Below are 18,222 nucleotides of genomic sequence, written 5' to 3'. Positions count from 1 at the left end.
CCTGCAGGTGGCTGAGCTCCATCCTCCAAGCATCCCCGCAGACATAAACACACACACTCACATCTACAATCATGGAGGAGAGCAGCAGCAATACCAAAATACATATAATAATAATAATAATAATATAATACATAACTGCTCAGGGATCCTGGGTCGCCCAGTCCCAGGACCCTGACAGTCTTAATGTGTGCGGCAACAAACAAATGAGATTCTTCTGCTTTTACCCTAGGAATCCTTTGTGATGCAACAAAACAGCCTGTTTGCAAAGTACTTCTTGAGCACAAGAAAACATAAAGTTGGTCTGAAACCAGGAATCTTTTTTCCTTAGCAGACAGGGGATTTACTGGGTGAGTACAAATCTTTATCTCCATTGACAATGGGAGTAAAACAGTCATCACACAAGCCAGTTGCAGCTGTTTATCAGTAGGATAGTCAGGGTCCTGTCCAACGAGGGCTTAACTGAAACTGAACATCTGCCTCTCATATAACCCCTGGGCTTATGAGGAGTTATTATTGCTTACAAGATTGTTTTTTCCCTCTTTCTCCATTCAGCCACCTTTACCCCAATCATAAATAACACATGACCTTTGGCCTTGATTTTTTAATTGGAATTACAGGATGATGATATTATAGTCATGCAGACAGACTTCTTTCTTTCTTTCTTCTTTCCTGTATTATTAAGACCCTATTGGCAGATTATGTGTAAGTCCGTGAGAAGTGATCCCTATTTGTGTTGCTCAGCTCCGCCCATTATGCTTGTGCCCACAAGAAGCAGAGCCAGGTTGTGAACATGGTCAGTTATATTTTTCCAAAGATAATGGACAAATCCTGGGTGGCCTGGATCTAAATTTCATTCATAATTCATGTCACACAGATTTTAGTCCAACATTGAGGCCAAAGTACATTTAATACAGTTACAAGATCTTATTAAAATACATTTTTTTGCAATCTGCACAGGCATTGGTTTCAACCACGTTACTGTGGACACCAGTTAAAGCCAGACTTGTAACATTTCATGGTCATGAAGTCAGGACCTTATGTAGCTAAGAGTAAGCTAAGGGTTGCTTCACTTTTCTGGATATGGATATTATCCTTTACTTAGTAAAGCGGCTCATTCTTCAAATATTATTGCTCACAAACACACAAAAAAAAAATCACAAAATAACACCCATGATGCGTAATGATTTCTAAAATATCATATTTGACAAGACTTTTTAATTTAAAAGAAAAAAAGAATTGTGTACACTGGGATTTGTAAGACACTCGATTTTCAAACTGTGCAAAAAGTATAGAAGGCACCCTAAACCTGTATAAACGCAATACATCCAAGACAATTGAAACAAATTCACACAATTACTTAATTTTAATCTTACTGTATAAAGATGATTCAAAAACAAAAATCTTAGTATTTACAGATCCCACAACTTTACAAAACCTTTAGCGTTTTCCACAAAATTCCCACATAGAAAAGATCTAAATACTAAGCACAGCGATAGGACTGAGGTAGGATAAAGAGACAGGAAGTTGGAAAAGAAGAAAACCAGCAGGTAGGTTAAACGGGCTAAATGGGACTATGATGTTGGGTGTGTTTTGCAGGAGGGCAGCACTTCTACACAAAATGGACTTTACATTTATTTCATTCGTTTCTACTGAGTATCATTCCCTCATGTCTGTGCATGTAAAATTATATCACAGAGCTAAATGAAGAGCAAAACTATTAATCAGACCTGACCAAATACAACCGTGCTTTAATCCACTATGGTGAGAGATATTACACTTGTCTCCTGTGTGTTCTGCACAGTGTTAGTGTCAAACCTTCACAACGTGGTCCAGTCTCTGAACAAAAAGCACTCTTTGTACCTGAAACATGCAACACATTCAACGGTCTCACGTGGGAAGGGGGGGAGCATTTTGCATTTTCATGAAATGTATTTATTAGAAACAAAGAAAAGAAGAAAGCACTGAGCAGTTAATAAATATAAATTGGGATGTTACTACTTATTATTATAAGTGCACAAACTGTCTCACCTACACCGGCTCTCCATCCACATGGCAGGCACTGAAGCAACACTAGTCTTCTTAAGGAAAATATTACTTCTCTCCAGCAGTGCCTGCTGCCTTTATACACATTCATTTCGCAGAATATTTGTGCTTCAAAATCTCTGGTCAAAAAAACCCAGCAAAACATCTTTGCTCACACTAAACTTGGACTTCGCTGCTAAGAATTAGAAAAGCAATGATGAAGAAGAGGGCTATATATTTTTTAAATGGCTAGAACTTAAACATGTTATTATTTCTTTAAAAAAACCAAAATATAATATATTCTGTACACAATGATTAAATACAGTGTGATCTGGATACATTCCTGTGTATGAAAAACAAATAACACTTGTAATAAGAACACCAATGTAAACATATTGCTTTTTGTAACACAAGTCTAACTCAAAACTTCCAGCACCAGCTGTTCAATGCATTTTATATAATATAATTAAAAAAAAAATTCTGTATTCACAGATTATGTAAGTCTAAGAAAAGATGAAGGAACATGAAGGACTATCAATGTGTTGGATGAGTGGATGAATTTTACTGTATGACTACTGTTTGTTAACTGAGTGGGGAAAGTTTCTGTCAGTCAGATGGGACAGACAAACAGCCATGGCATCAAAGCTATGGGCACTTTCTTCTCTTCGAGAGCAGCTGAGGTGACTCTGTTGGTCTTCAGGTTACTGAACTTAAGTCTCACTGCCTCACAGTAAAGACTCGGAAGGATCCTCCCTCCATGTTGCTTCTGCTGCAAATGGACATGACAAAAAAGTGTTAATTTTATCACTACACCATGAAAAAGTATGTTCTTTCAAAATTCTGAGAAGCAAATTTCAGAAGCCTGATCAAAGGTGAAGGAGCAAATGTGGAATAATCTTGCTTTCCCGTGAGTTTGTGTGCTCCTTTAAGTCAAATGAGACCCCTCCAGTTCCTCAACCAATCAGAGCCATCAAAAGCACACAGTCATGGTGCACATGATACATTTAGGAGGAAAGGACACATTTGCAGAATCACTCATTGTATTTATATTTCTGTGACTGAATCTTCCAATTACCTCATGTGTTGAACTGGACGGCTGTAATTTGTTCATTAGCGGAAATATCTCAAAGTCTTGCCATGCTACATAATCATGATAGGCCAGTGCAACTGGTATCTAATCACAAATAATTGTCCATATAGGAAAGCACTCTAAGTGGCTGACAGCATTTCCAGCCTCGAGTAATTGGATAGGATGTGATTACTTCCCCAGTAATCCAAGCTGCCCACCCTGCCATGATGTTGGCACATGGCACAGACTTTCTCTCAGCCATCTACTGACCTCCTATCCGAATGCCCCGAGTGAAACCTTCACAGCTCTGCATTAGATTTCAGAGAATAAGACTTGGCATGCTTCTGACCATTCAGCACTTTGCACACTCAATTGAAATGCCTGAGTAAAGTAAGCAAAGGTCCCATGTGTGGGCCGTCCACACACCAAACCACACCATTACTCTTACAACCCCATATGCCACTAGAACTGGCCACAAGGGCTTCTTTGCCTGAGCTTAGTCCACTGGAGCCGGCCACAGATGTGAGACTGATTTGAGAAGCATAGTGTGCATGAAGGGAACCCACTACTTGCAGTATTACAGTGCACATAAATCAAGATAGGGTATAGTGAATAAAAGCACTTTTCTCTGGCATATTTTATAGTCTCTTTTACAGCTCCAAGGTGTAATGGTTAACACATTCACCTTAAACACGACAGATCCCCAGTTTGAGACTGGGAGGAGACACAAACCCAGTCTCAAGGGGTCACGAGCTAATGTAATCTCAGGTCTGGTCCTAAACCTGGAGAAATGAAAGAGTTGTATCAGGAAAAGCATCCAGTGTCCATCCATTCGAAATAAGGGAGCAGCTAAAAGTGCCTTGTTCTATTTCAGACTCTCTTGGACAGTTTACTTGTCTAAATTTCAGCAAGCTTCTGGTTTTTATTTCAGTTGCATTTGACTTTTTGGTGACTACACTTTATACAAAATTTGATATAAAACTCCACCTTCGATTAACTTTAATTTGATTTTTATTAAATTAACTCCTCCTAAAAGAGAAATAAAATGTCCCTTTTTGATAAAGCATATAGTTTGAGATGGAACAGGTGTCTCTGAATCCTCCCTTGAGTTACTGATGCTGCTGGGGCTTCCCTTGATCCACTGACCTTTTCTTCTTTACTCATGTGTTTTCCCTCTCTATGTGTTTATACACCATTGCTATATTTCGTTTAATAACTAAACTCTGCCTCTCTCTCCCACGGTGTGCCTTTTTGCTATCCTAACTTCCCCCCTGACCTCCAACTAGTAGTGGCAGATGGCTGCCCCTAACAGAGCCTGGATCTGCCGAAGCGTTCTTCCTGTTAAAAGGAGTTTTTACTCCTCACTGTTGGCAATTGCTTGTTTAAAGGGCTACATTTTAAACATAGTTGTCAGGAATAATAGTAATCTCCAAAATCCCTGTGGAGCAGTACCTTTCAGATTGGATGCCATTTTTCAGAACTCCTGTGTAGCTCTTTCTCTTGTCCAGAGGCAAAACATCAACAAAACCGCCATTGGGTTTGATTACGCCTGCATGGATGGCCGCTTTGCAAATGCTGGAGTTCTGTGAAGAGAAGATATGGTGAACTTGAGAGAGGATTTAAAAAGATGGAAAACCACTTTTTCACTGTGCAAACATTACTTCAGTTTAATAATTGTTTAATACAGCATGAAATATATTTTACAGAAAGACGTCAGCAACCACACACACACACACACACACACACACACACACACACACACACACACACACACACACACACACACACACTCAAGGAGTAGAGTTTGAGCCAGAAGCATGGCTCCAGCAAAACAGACCATGAGCTCTTATCAACAGTTTGGAGTACAATCAATCATTTCTACTTCAAACATAGATCAGACTGTCCATACACCCTACCAGAGATTGTAACCAGACAGTTTATGCCTCATGTTTAACCAACATTCAGCTTATACACCACTGTGGAAACAGATGTGGGTGCCTCAGATTGCAAAGCATTCCTGGGTGCTGGGCATTTGTTATGAGTCAAGTGTGCTTGTTTCAGGACCTCAGAGAACCTGTGATCTGGTTAAGAGTCAGTTTCATCAGTGGTTAAGCTCTTTAAACCCAGCATTGACCTCATGTGAATTCACAGATTAGCAGCTCTAAAATAAACTTCGAAAGTAACATAAAAGCTTTTACATTTTACATCTGATATGTTTAGTCTGAAGGGCACTTTACAGTGTCCTCTCCACTGTAAACATCTTTTTAAGTCACTTCAGAGAGATATTCTAAACCAGTCTTCCTAGGAGTATTTCTTTCTGTGTCTTCTTCAGTGAAAAAGAGGCACTTAGTTTGAGATAATGCTTGAGTGGTAAAGCCCTATAGAGTCAAAGACATTCTCCGGTTTGTCATTTCATTACTCCAATTCTCCATGATCCTATGATTCAGCTGTTGTTCATGGCCATGCAACATAATCACGCAGACATAATCATTCAGACATCTCCCCGTTTTTGCTGAGGAGGCCAACAAGTTATAATAAACAATCAGCTAATTTTTTTTATTTATTTTTTATTCCTACCATCCTAGCATTATTGGAATAAAACATACACTTTAAAAGCACATAAAAGTACACACCAGCAGGTAGGTTGTGTATTAGTTGCACAAACTGAAACACATACGTTTACTTGATTGTGGTTTATTGCCCCTTAATTCAGAAGATACAGATTGGAAGCTAGTGTTACTTACATCTGTGTAAATCTTGTTTCCAATAACAGGCGACCAGTATGAGGGCTGAGCCTTGCAGTTCTCTGGACAGAAGACTCTGAGAAACAAATTGCACTTGAGTATAAATCTGACAGACAAGAGTCATAGAAAGATGTTTTGCTATGGGAGGGTTTCTTCAATAAGTGGTAATATTTTAGCACTTTCATTTAGCATTCCTATATTCTCAGTTAACGGATGTAGTTGGCAAAAAGACAAACATTTACATTTTATTTTCAACTGCATTATATTAAATTCGAAACTATTTATTTGCTATGCATACAGTGCTGTGCAAAAGTCTTGGGCCACCCCTCCCACCCTTCTTCATATTTCGCTTCCAAGGAGCCAGACTTGTTTGTTCTTGTTCTTGATTTTCAGTTATGTCCTTTTACCCGACAATCTTCAGGGGGATATATTTATTGTTTGTTAAACTATTAATGTATGCTGAAGAATGAAGGTGCTCGTACCAAATTTTGATTTTGCAGCTCATCAGAATTGTACAAACTCTATTTTAGCCCTTTACACCATGTTTCTATGTATGTTTGCACAAGTTTCAAGAAACTATTTCCCATTTTCCTAGCAAAATATAAAGAAATGTGGGGTGTCTCAGAACCTTTGTACAATAATGTAAATAACTAATACAAACACCAAGTGTCCATTTACTTTAATTTACTTTTTATCTGAGAGGACAAGCATTAAATATGTCATCTACTGTTGTAGTAAAAAGCTGTTTTTGAGTAATCAAATGTTGGATGTGTGGTGACACCTTGGACAGTGTGAGTTTGGTTCTTTGTAAGGGCAGATTTCAGCCACTGTGGTGTAACAATCAGCTGTCATTTCTGTCACAGAGAGAGAGAAAAGAAAATCACTTAAAACTCTAATATATATCTGAAAATAATGCAAATCAGCACACAATCGTGACTCAAAGCTCCTCCGAACAAAAGAAATGCTTCACTTACCTTTCACTCTGGCCACTGTGAAGGCATTTCCAGCTTTATATTTACTGTAAAACACATCAAATTTAGAAACCTGTAAAGTCTTCCGAAACCAAATTATTTCATTGTGTTAGTCACAGAAGCAGGCACATTTGTTTCCTATATGTTCCCTTCAGAGTACATATATCTACCTGAGAGACTCAATGCCATTCTTTGTAGATCTGACAAAGAATGGTAACTTATCCATTCTGGAGATATCGATTAGTCCTCCGTTGTTGTCAATCACACCATGATGGATAGCAGCTCGGCAAATACTTGATTGCTGAAACAATGAAAAACAAACGCTGGGTGAAAATCCTGTAAAAATAGCAAAGCTCTTATTTACAAATCAAATACCAAATCAAAACAGTTCCATAATGCGAGAAAAGAATTTAAAAAATGTGAAAACAACACTCATTAGATTAGGATAAATGATAAAACCGGAATTTTAGGAAAAACCTAAAACTTGGATGTCCTGAAGCCTATTTTACATACAGGATACATATGAGATATTATTTAGTGCCTTATATGTTGTCGTCCAGTGTGAAACCAGACTAAACCACGTTTACGGTCCCATTATAAACTGCTGCATGATGCAGTAAGTTTGCTTCATACAGGACAGACTCACCACATCATAAGTGACAGTTCCCCAAACTTTTCCTTTCTTTTGCACACAGTTAGCAGGACAGTTGTATCTGCAGAGTCAGAAAGCAAGTTGGCCACCACAGTGCATGGATACTGCAAACTGTGTTATCTTATTTGCAAATCTTAAACTAATTTTACATTAAAACACACTGAAATAACCTCACCTGCTGCAGGTTGAGCCACGGCATTTATCTCGCAGTCTTGTCTCACACTTAATATTGTGAGCTGCAAGGGAAAAAAAACATATTAAAAAGTGTAAAATATTAAAATTCATGATGATTTTGATAGGTATACAGTTGCTATAGCTACCAAGAAAAGTGCTGCTGGGAGCTTTTGAAGGCGTTGTCCTGGGATTAGTGTTCTTGGGACTGGAGGGTCTGGACACAGGTTTCTTTGGAGCAATAGTTTTAGGTCTGGCAGTGGTACGAGGTGGCAGTGGGACCTGAGGCTTCTCCACCTCATTCATGTCTTCAATCTCTGGCTGCTGAGAGTCTGTAAAAGGACAGATAGGGTTCAGCTTGGTAACCAGTTTAATGTTAAAATGACTGAGGGAAAATCGCGTGGGTTCGCTCACCTTTGTAGCAAAGGTTATTTCTGCATCCTCCTCCATAGCTTGGAGGGCACTGGGAACAAGGTCGGCCATGCTGGTATGGAGCCTCTCCGATCCAGTTGCCCCTGCAGAAATTTTGAACAATGGGCGTCTTGAGTAAGGTGGAAATTAACCATGAGTCAACGTCACTGGGTTCGTGACCTTGTAGCAAAAACACTCCTCTTTGTCTCTAAGGCAATTACATCTCATAGGCTGTCTGGAAAACAAACTCCTACTCTGCTCTTATTTTCTTTCCCCGTACCTCATAATTACTATTTTTACTCTGACTTCTGGAGGAATTTTAATGGCAACAATATGTCATATGAATGCTTTGGACAGCTAGTGTTTCTTATCTACAGTACAACTATATTAACAACTCAAAATGCAGCTTTTGTGAGCCCTGTAAGGAGAAGGTATGTAAACAAGAGCCTGGAGACCAGAGGTGTTAACGATCAGTACAGCATGGAGGAATACTGATCTTACTTTGGGGAATAGTTGCACACAAGGTAAACAGAATTCTCCCATATTTCTCCCCACACGTTCATCCTTGGGCACACGTGCACAGCGCAGCCCACTCGGTTAGTAGTTGCCCACACCAGCTGTAAAAGGGGAGGGGAAAGTAAATGGCAAACATTAGCACGTACAATTTCCGAAAGGACACACAGAAAAGTAAACAGTCGATCTCGTAACCTAGATTTGTTGCCTCTCTTTCCTCACAACCGATAGGTCCACCATCATTCCAGAGGAAGCACCTATTTAGGCAGTTATAACTAATGAGGCCTTTGGGATTTCCAAGACTGCCTGTTCTGTTATTCTTCTTCAGTCACGTGGTCATCACGTGAACCCAGTTTGCCCTCTGTGACACAACCGGGAGTATTTTCATCATCCAGTTAGAAGGAGGAAATGTCAGTTTTTAATATCTTAACTTGGAAAGAAATTCTCCAAGCCCCAGAACTGTCCACAGTAAAATAACGCAGCTCACGAAACGGAAAGCTCCTGCAGTGGTGTTGCAGATGAATGATGTGCCATTTGACAGGGAATACAAGACATCATATTCGAAAGCGTCTCCAAGCTTTCCTCCCAAACGTGCACTCTCCCCCTTCAGGAATGTTCAGTGGAAGCAGTGAGTCAGCTGGTGAGTGCTGGTAATCCAGGACAGTGCGATTAAAATGTGGTTTGACTGCCTGGACTGCACGTGTATCGGCACTTACAGAGAAAAGGTGGTGATGCTCAGACTTGGCATTGCCCACTCTGCAGCATCTTCAAAAGAATCCAGGTCAAACGGTGTGGCATGTCTGGTGGGATGAAAATGACTACCAGATGGCAGCAATCAGGTTTCAGGGAGGAGTCTAAATGTTTCTGTAAACTCATCCCAACATCCACAAAGTAATGTCTGGGGAAGGATGAGGCAGGCTCATTCATTCCTGTTTCTTTTGAGCGTCTTTCTTTCTTTTTTTTTTCTTTTTTTTAAAAAAAACAAACTTTTTTCTGTCCCTTCTCTTGAATTATTTGCATCAAGTTATCAAACTTTGCAGGTTCTTGTAGTAATTGATCAAGTTAAGAGCAGGTTTATAAGTTACTGCTCAGGGATTTCTTAAAAGAGCAGTCCACCAGCTTAAATTTAAACTGTCAGACTCCCAATGCAGCAGATGGTGCAGTGGAAATTTCATGTATTCTTTTTACTTGTCCAAATATGGTGCCAACATTACCCACATTCTGACTTGACCACCAACACTTAAGTCAGAGATTCAGTTGTGTTATGCTATGCAGAGTTAATTGTGGGCTTCAAACAAAGATGACAAACCTTTTTCTTGTATTTGTCTCACCTGGGTGTAATGAGTGCACATTGGCCCAGAGCAACGTTCTGGACACCAGGGATTGCACTCATGAGGGTAGGGGTAGGTGTAGTCCTTCACTTCATCGTACCAGGATTGGACGTGGGAGGAAGGTGAACGGTATCTGTAGGATACACACACACACACACACACACACACACACACACACACACACACACACACACACACACACACACACAAACAGACAGTAGGCTCAGTCACAGGGTACCAGGGGCAAAAGGGAAACATCTGGGGTATCTGCCAGGTGCTTTGGCTAGACTTGAGAAACTACATGAACCTGCCTTGCTCTACCCTTGCTCTAACCCTTTTGTCCTCAAATGATGAGTCTGAATATAACCTGGCACACGGAACAGCAGTCTGTTCCCTCCATAACAGAGGGAATCAAATCAAGCTAAAAGACAACAACAAAAAGAATTAGAGCAAAGCTAAACACAGCTTCCCAGTTTAACAAATCAATTCTAGCTCCTATTATAAACATCTCTTTTTACGGTGTTGAAACGTGCAGAGCTTATAAATGGAGAGCAGAGGGGGAGTGAAAAAATGACTCCGCATCAGGGTTTTTTGGCACAGGAAGAAAAGAAGGGAGTAGGAAGGGGGAATGGGTTTGTGAGAATGAGGGCAGATTCCTGGAAGGGCACCTGCTGCGATAGCCATACACTATTAAACACAGAGGCCTACTGTCTGATGTCCACTTGGACACACACACACAACCTCATTCATATCAGACTCCATATGAACAAGGACTAGCAATACCTATGGTTCATGCACTGACACTTTTGTTATAGTTTAAGTAGCTCAAGTACAACATTCATCACTTTTGCTTAGAGTTGATGATAATCTCTTATAAGGACGTTTAGGAGTCACTTGGTACAAAAAAGCTACAAGAAAACTGCCACTCAGTTAAAGTTCAGATTTATAGCCTTCAGAAAAATGATTGCAAATCTGCTTAAAGGAGCAGTGGAAATAAAGTTGCTCTTAATCCATATAGTAGCTGCTCAGATTTTTTATTCTGGGCTAAAAATGGTGGACTGACTGACTAACAATTCCACCGTGCTAGTCCTAGAGCATGTTTAAAACTCCTGTTGATCAAGCAGCCACCTTAAAGGGCTGAGACCCAACTTTAGCTATGAAATTTGAATTCTTACAAACTCATACAAGCCCTTTTTGGTTTAACTTAAAACGAAAACTGCACAGTTGAGAGGAGGAGTGGGATTATAACTCACTTGTTTGGGACTTAATATTAGGGGGCATGGCCATGTTGATTAACAGCCTTACGTCCACTGATTAAAGTCTTTTATCTGTATTTTGCTTAATACAAATTACCCAGCAAACATGGCTGAAAACCAGGTGTTATCCCCTTCATCAAAACTGGTCACAATAAGGTGAATGAACGCATGTAGAACACAAGCCTCCTCACGCTCTTACAAAGTGAGAAATAAAGTTTTGACTATTGCAAAGAAGGAATTCATTGCTTTGTTTTGTTTTTTGAACAGCAATGCAATGTGGTCAGTACATGGTTGTCAACAGATGTCTAGCATCACTAAAAAAAATTTTTTTTAGCCATTTACAGTTTTTACATCTAAATTCCAGTTTATTTGTTGTGTAGTGAACTTACCTTATTTTGTTTAATATATACATTATATACACATTTAGATGAACTTGCTCTTGCCAGAAATTCTAACAAGGACGTCCACACATCTCAAATGGACATAAAAAAAAACATCCATGACATCAGTTAGATGGTTATTCAACATCAAAGGTGGTCGCATTCCTACAAATGTCTAACAAATAATCTACAAAGTACAGAAGAGGATAAGGTCCAATGATTTTTTTTCTCAGATTTTGAAAAAAAGTCATTTTCCAAAATAAAGCAATAAAATATTCATATTTAATAAGAATGTGTCTCACCTGCCCCAGTGAACTGCCAGGTTTTGTCCAATAGACATGAGCAGGTCCTGAGGTCCATGGTCCCACTGACACTCCTCTGCCCACTGAGTGGCAGATCGCTCCAACTCATCATCCCAAATCTGCATGCATATAAGAAAACAATCATTCATCACCTGCTGTATCAAGTGCAATCCACACTATGCTTTCCTTCCCTCAACCTGCTCTTCTGCTCTTGCACTTCCTTCTCTCCCATTAAGCTGAAACTAAGCCGCACACAAGTACAACAATATCCTTAGATGGTGACATTTGAGCGGAGCTCCTAGCGCCTGGCCTTGGTCCACTACAAATCTCCAGCAATCACAGCTGAATTATCCAAATTTCCTCAGTGGGATTTATTATAGCAGTGGACAAGAGGGTGGAAAACAGAGAAGATACCTGACTCCCACTTTGGAGGGGGCACTGTGAAGTGACTGAACACTCCATACACCATGGCCCCTCAAAGTACATCCCTTCAGTAAATTTCCAGCCTTTTGGTGGTCGCTAACACATGCACACACAGACAGCACTGTAACTCCAAACACCCTTACACTAACACAAACACATCCACTGCCTGTTCGCTGGAATTTGAGAGAGCAAAGACAGTCTGCAGACATTTTCCTTCACAGTGTAACCACACTCCAGAGACACACAGGCCACCACTGCTTCTCTCAACTTTATGGAGCACGTGGTTTTCAATAAGCTTATTTTTGTCTCCACAATAATCCCTCTCCTACTTTATGTATTAATGTGCCATGCGGTCCCTTAAGTTTCCCTTTTCCAGCCTTATTCTCCTTCCTCTTTTAACCAAGCCGCATGTGCTGAGCTGTTTGCAGGTAGGACAGAGTCAGCATTATTATCCTCCCCATAAAAGCGTGGCACAGCAGGCTGGCAGTAGTTCAACATCTTGACTACATGTTTCCAGCAGAGAGAAACGATTGTTTTTATTACGGCAACACCACTTTTTGTACGTCAACTAAAACCCTGATTACCAACCTCATTGGTGCTGCTGACAGATGAAAATTACCTGAGAAGCTGCTATGTTTATATATCATTATATATATTATATATAATCCTGTGTTCATATCATTTGAGTATATATATCATATATATGATGATACATGGTAAAAGATCTGCTTCTCTTACTATGGCTCTTTGTGATGTCACTTAGAGGAGATATTCCTTATATCGTGATCTCAGGCACAACCTGACTGTGAGCACAGAAGCCCCGCCCACCTACTGTTCAACTCCTGTGTTTGCAAGGTAAAGCCAAAAACATGAAGGTTGGCATAAAGAGAAGCTTGTTTCACACAGTGATTAAACTGATGAGCTGAAGAAGGTTCAATATAAGGTAAATAAATGTAAGACTGAACTGTGAATTCTGCAAAACCACTCAAGTAAAGCAAATAAAAAAATCAAGTGCAAGAAATAAGTATAACAGTTTTTTTCCAGGGTAAAGTAAAAGGTTAGCTTTATCTGCATGATAATACTGAAATAGGTCAATAATCTTACCATGTATTCCATGTTTGAAGCGGTGGGGTAAACCCCACCCCTCAGCTTGTTGTGCAGCTGCAGGATCTCCTCACGGTCTGACCAGAGGATGGCTCGGCGGGTCCTGTTACCAGCTGTGTTGCTGGTGCCTTTCTGCTCTGCTTCCTCCTCATAGCGGCTCAGTAGCTTCCTGAGCTCACTGGAGTCTGGCAGGAAGAGGGAAGCCGAGTCTCTGATGCACAACAGCACGAGGACGAGGACAAGGGGCCAGGTCACTGTAGCGCAGGTCATCCTGACACTTGAGCTGCGTAGTTTATACTTTAGGACTAGACAGCAGCTTGTGGATATAGAGAGGCTCCTTTCACAGTTCCAGATAAAATCTGCAGGGTGGAAATGACGATTCAATGATGGTTTCCTTCCTCTGTGATTCAAGAAAATGACCAGATTACAAAATATGGGCACACACACTTCCCACACTTAACTAATATAGGAGGCACTTCTTCTAATAAAGTTGCAAAATAAATGCACACACCTAGAAACGACTGCACAGCAAGACTCTTCTTTAATATCTGTCTCTCCTTCAGGTTGTTTTTAGTTGATAACTCTTCAATATTCCCTTTGCATTGCTATGTGTTATAACTCCTACTGATGAAGAGTGTTTGGTGATGGGGAGGAGCAGTAAAATAAAATTTCCTAACTCAAAGGTGGACTTTTTTTCTCTGCAGTTCTGCTTTGTGTAAGTTCGGCTTTTGGCCATCTTATGACTGTTTTACTATTTGGGCCAATAGACTCTGATGCAATCCAAAATAACTGCCCTGCAATAACAACATTTCTTTGAGAAGCTTCTGAATGCTTGGTTTTATTTAGGCCAAAGCATAAAAGAAATACTTCAATGTTCATTTTTTTGAGGTTATGAAGGTGTTTTTGTTTATTTGCAGTGCCATAAAATATACTGAAAGGTGTATGAAACAGATATTGGCCACGGAGTTCAATCAACCACTCTCATATAGCATGAACAAAATTATAATCATAAACTTCCATTAGATTTATCTGATAAATTGCTGATTATTTGAGGCATTTTGTTTCCTTTTCAGACACTGTGAAGTGTACATGATCAGCTTGTAACATATTGTGACATTAAATGCTTAAATGATCATTTTTAGTGGCCTCAGTCTTAATGTACAAGGATCTGTCTTATTCATAACAACCTCAATTATTTGACCATAAACATTAATATGACATAAAGTGTCCCTAATAAATTAGTTTTATATTCATGACTAAAAATGTATGAAAAAGTCTGTGTACATAACCCACCTGGACCTAGTGCACCTTAATTATATACAACATCCATCCTGTATCACTCCAGTTATTTTAGCCAAGCCAAGCAGCACAGTGAGATCTGCTGAGGGGGACCTGAGTTCAAGCTGACAACTTCTCACTCAGCTCTCATTAGGCAAAACACTGCATTCCTCACACATATTAGGAAGGTTCATAATATTGTGTAACTGACTCTTTACCTGACCTCGCTCCGAAAGGCAACAAGGTGGAGGCAAGACGTCCAAAACTAAAGCTAAACCAAATATCCCTAAGTCATAAACTTCTAGAAAGAGAGAAGAGCAGTCAGTCAGGGTGATCAGAGAAGAAATGAAAAATAAACCAGCTTGCACTGGTTGCTCTTATCCTTGAATCCCTTCACCTCTTTCCCTTTGGCTGGAGATGCAGCCTGAGGTCTGGCATCGGCTCTGTGTCAACATGCTGTGCCAGCTCAGGGAACTGTGAGCCAACAGGCAGCCCAGCCGCCACACCCTTCTTCTTTCCCTGTGCCCCGTCTTCACACTGAACCTCTACCAGCTTCTCTGTCTGGGCCCTTCTCAAGGCTCTCATGAATTCGATACCAGAGTGACAGACAGAGGAGAAAACCTGAACGCACGTACGTATCGACATCTCGTCTATGTAAACTTGACTCCTTTTTCAACTTCTGGAGCTCCTATCTGATCCAAAGACGGACTGACCTCATCTCCAGCTCACCACGAGGCTGAATGTAAACAAAAACACATGCCATAATGTAGATTCTATCATTTATATAACTTTTTGCAGTTACTTGAAATTTTTGTAATTTGCAATTACTTTTTTAAATTTCATTTTATTGTTTTGGGGGTTTGGGCTTTTTTTTTCTTCTTCTTCTTCAGAAACCTTAAAGGTCATCATTAAGTAAGTTATTTCTTCTGTTATATCCTGGTCCCAGAACTCTAAAATATAGGCTTCCATAAATGAAATATAATCTTTTGATCATATCGATAACCTCCAAATACACTTAAAATGCTTTGCTCATAAGGTTACTTCCTGCACATAGGGTTTCCATCATGCTACGGCACTTTCCGGGCTGCAGACACTGAAGACCGGTGTCTTGCTAACATCAGAGTTACAATGTGTCAGAAGTTTATATCGCGATGTGAGTGCATGAATAAATCTGCAGCAAATCTCACCAGGTGGGCAGTTCTGCCTTTCCTGCTGTTGCAGAGAATGTGCATTATAAAGTACGGGTTGTTTCGGAGAAAGAAAGAAAGAAAGAAAGAAAGAAAGAAAGAAAGAAAGAAAGAAAGAAAGAAAGCGTGCTCACCTCTCTGTTTCTTTGTTAGTATCCAGTAGATTGAGTATTTTCGGTGCAGCTTCCTCTGAGCGCCGGAAAGCTGTTAATTCTCTTATGAGAGGAGCAGGCTGCTGCTATTGGTGGTGTTCCCGGGGAACATAGAGACTGTGTAACTCCTGAGAACTCTGAGAGCCTTATATAGAGAAGGAGACCCCTTAGGACCAGAGGAAAAAATTAGTGTCTCTCCCCACTCGCCAGCTTCCCTTAAGCAGACTATGTTCTTGGCACACAGAGCGCACAGTGCGCAGACTAATGTCAGGAGGACATTTACAAATATTGTAAATCAGCGGTCTGTCAAAACAGCCAGCGGCAGGCGGTGGGATTATAATGAGTCATTTACGTTTGGCTTAGATAAGAAAAAACGCTTCAGAAGAAACAAGCGCATAAGTGGACCATCAGCAGTTATAACAAACATGACGAAATTAAAGGACAAACTTTTTATGCCGACGCCAATTCCAGGGTCATTATTATAACTCGAGACCACACACGAGGATCGATAAATTGTAATTATTGGATTTGTGATGGTTAATAAATAATTTGCCGATGCTTTCTGGATTAGTTCATCCACCACTGTCCATTGGCTGGAAGTATTTTCTGTTCGGTCATAATTTGCATATAAATGCCGGTAATTCACTGTTATTAAAAGACAAAACAAATAGTGCTGCTACCATTTAAAAGAGCCATCAGGTCATTGTGAGGATAATTTATCTCATGACTTACAGCTCTGCGCAAAAATCTTGAGCCACTCTCGATTTTGTTATATTTTGAAAGGAAAATTGGGAATCGGTGAAGCGATTTGCTGAAAAACGTGTAAACAACCATGGAAATAAAGTATATAAGACGCATGTGCGTTTCGTAAGTGCTTGAATGTCAATCTTTGGTGTGGCCACCTTTCGGCACAGCCTGGACGCTCTCAGGCTAGCTTTCTTGTAATTTCTTTAAGTAGTCTTCAGGAATAGTTCTCCAGGCTTCTTGAAGGACACTCAAAGTTCTTCTTGGATTCTTTTTCTTGGCTGCCTTTTGTTCTTTGTCAAGATGATCCTACACTACTTCAGTAATGCTGAGGTCCGGGCTCTGGGGAGGCCAATCCATGGCTCCTAGTGATCCATGTGTGTTTTTCTATCCATCTATGTTTTTACTGCAGTGGCAGTGTTCTTGGGATCATTGCCATACTCAAAAATTAAACCACTGTCAATCAGATACAATCCAGATGGTTTTACATGTTGAACAAAATCTTATGTTACTTTTCTGTGTTTATAATTACATCAGTTTTGACAAGATCCCGAGCAATATTGGCAAAAACAGAGCACCAAATCATGACGAGCCAGATAAATCTTTAGACCCTTCTTGTGTCCTCTACTTGACAGTTTCCTCATTTTTTTCATGGCACAGAACGCCAAGGATATGCCAGATTTTCAGCTAACATGTATCTGGAAATCACCTTGTTGGTGAAAAAACACTATTTTAGGTCAAACTGTTTATAACTAACAATGGCTATCAAGTGCAAGTATGAATGCCGTCCTACATCCTGACTTGCACTTACATGTGGGGACTCATAATTTAAAAATAAATTATTTACAACCCATTTAGGATCTGTAATTTCTTGTGATTGTAAAATCTGAATGGCATCGTCTTGGATTGTCAGTTTAACATGAACATGTAAAACCATCTCAGCCAGATCAGATGGAGGCCTGAAGGCCAATTGTAGGAAACATATCAGCTTCATCTGAATTGCAGCCACATCAAAGGGTAGAGCTTTTAAGAAGGTTTTATCTGTAAAAAAGCACTTCCTATAATTTGCGTCATTTGGATGAGAATGAAGAGGAAGGAAGGAGGCTTTGTGAGCTTGCATGAGAAAACACGAATCGTCTGCCCTGAAAAGCGGCTTCATGGTATGATGCTGCCATATCGCCTTACTGACCCTGCAGTGTTCTAGCTGTGTTATGACCCAAATAGTTTAGATTTTATTCCATCGTATACTTGATTTTTATTCTGAAATATACCAGATACGTACAAGAGCGTGGCACTCAGAGGGCATGCCAGCAAACTAAATCCCCAGACAAATTCTCTTCCCACACGGTCTCTGCCAGCACAGGCTCTGAACTTCTTCTTATTATTGCTTTCTTTTGTTTTCTTAAATACATGTTTAACAGGAAGTCTGGCCATCATACCCTGCAGAGATGCTTTTAGTGATGCTCATACTTGATGGGCTTCATTACTAATAAAGTATTCTCTGACAAAATG

General features: G+C 40.0%; 1 protein-coding gene across 3 annotated transcripts; it reads right to left on the bottom strand.

Moving 5' to 3' along the window:
• Nucleotides 1-874: 874 nt before the first annotated feature.
• On the bottom strand, nucleotides 875-16,101 carry crispld2 (cysteine-rich secretory protein LCCL domain containing 2). Of its 3 annotated transcripts, none has more exons than XM_085401953.1 (15): nucleotides 15,949-16,101; nucleotides 13,350-13,708; nucleotides 11,823-11,941; nucleotides 9,885-10,017; nucleotides 8,542-8,657; nucleotides 8,044-8,144; nucleotides 7,779-7,961; nucleotides 7,634-7,694; nucleotides 7,453-7,519; nucleotides 6,977-7,107; nucleotides 6,810-6,853; nucleotides 6,617-6,689; nucleotides 5,836-5,911; nucleotides 4,544-4,674; nucleotides 875-2,791 (listed from the first exon to the last, which is right to left on the bottom strand). In XM_085401953.1, the coding sequence occupies exons 2-15, from the start codon at nucleotides 13,617-13,619 to the stop codon at nucleotides 2,740-2,742; spliced, it is 1,557 nt and encodes a 518-aa protein (XP_085258079.1). In that variant the 5' UTR covers nucleotides 13,620-13,708; nucleotides 15,949-16,101; the 3' UTR covers nucleotides 875-2,739. The 3 variants fall into 3 exon arrangements, with proteins under 3 accessions (XP_085258079.1, XP_085258087.1, XP_085258072.1); XM_085401961.1 differs by having other exon boundaries at nucleotides 13,350-13,749; nucleotides 15,949-16,089; XM_085401946.1 differs by lacking the exon at nucleotides 15,949-16,101 and adding an exon at nucleotides 15,263-15,274.
• Nucleotides 16,102-18,222: the final 2,121 nt, after the last annotated feature.

The sequence above is a fragment of the Rhamphochromis longiceps genome, linkage group LG1 (assembly GCF_057381845.1).
Source record: "Rhamphochromis longiceps isolate RC_006_pf linkage group LG1, R_longiceps_female_GT1.1, whole genome shotgun sequence".
NCBI classification, from domain to species: domain Eukaryota; kingdom Metazoa; phylum Chordata; class Actinopteri; order Cichliformes; family Cichlidae; genus Rhamphochromis; species Rhamphochromis longiceps.
This window is presented reverse-complemented; position numbering and strand designations above follow the sequence as displayed.

Coding starts and splice junctions, on each gene's coding strand:
- crispld2 (XM_085401946.1), bottom strand. Junction 7,520..7,633: donor CGTGGCTCAACCTGCAGCAG/GTGAGGTTATTT, acceptor CTGACTCTGCAG/ATACAACTGTCCTGCTAACT. Junction 5,912..6,616: donor CCAAACTCACACTGTCCAAG/GTGTCACCACAC, acceptor TTTGTTTCTCAG/AGTCTTCTGTCCAGAGAACT.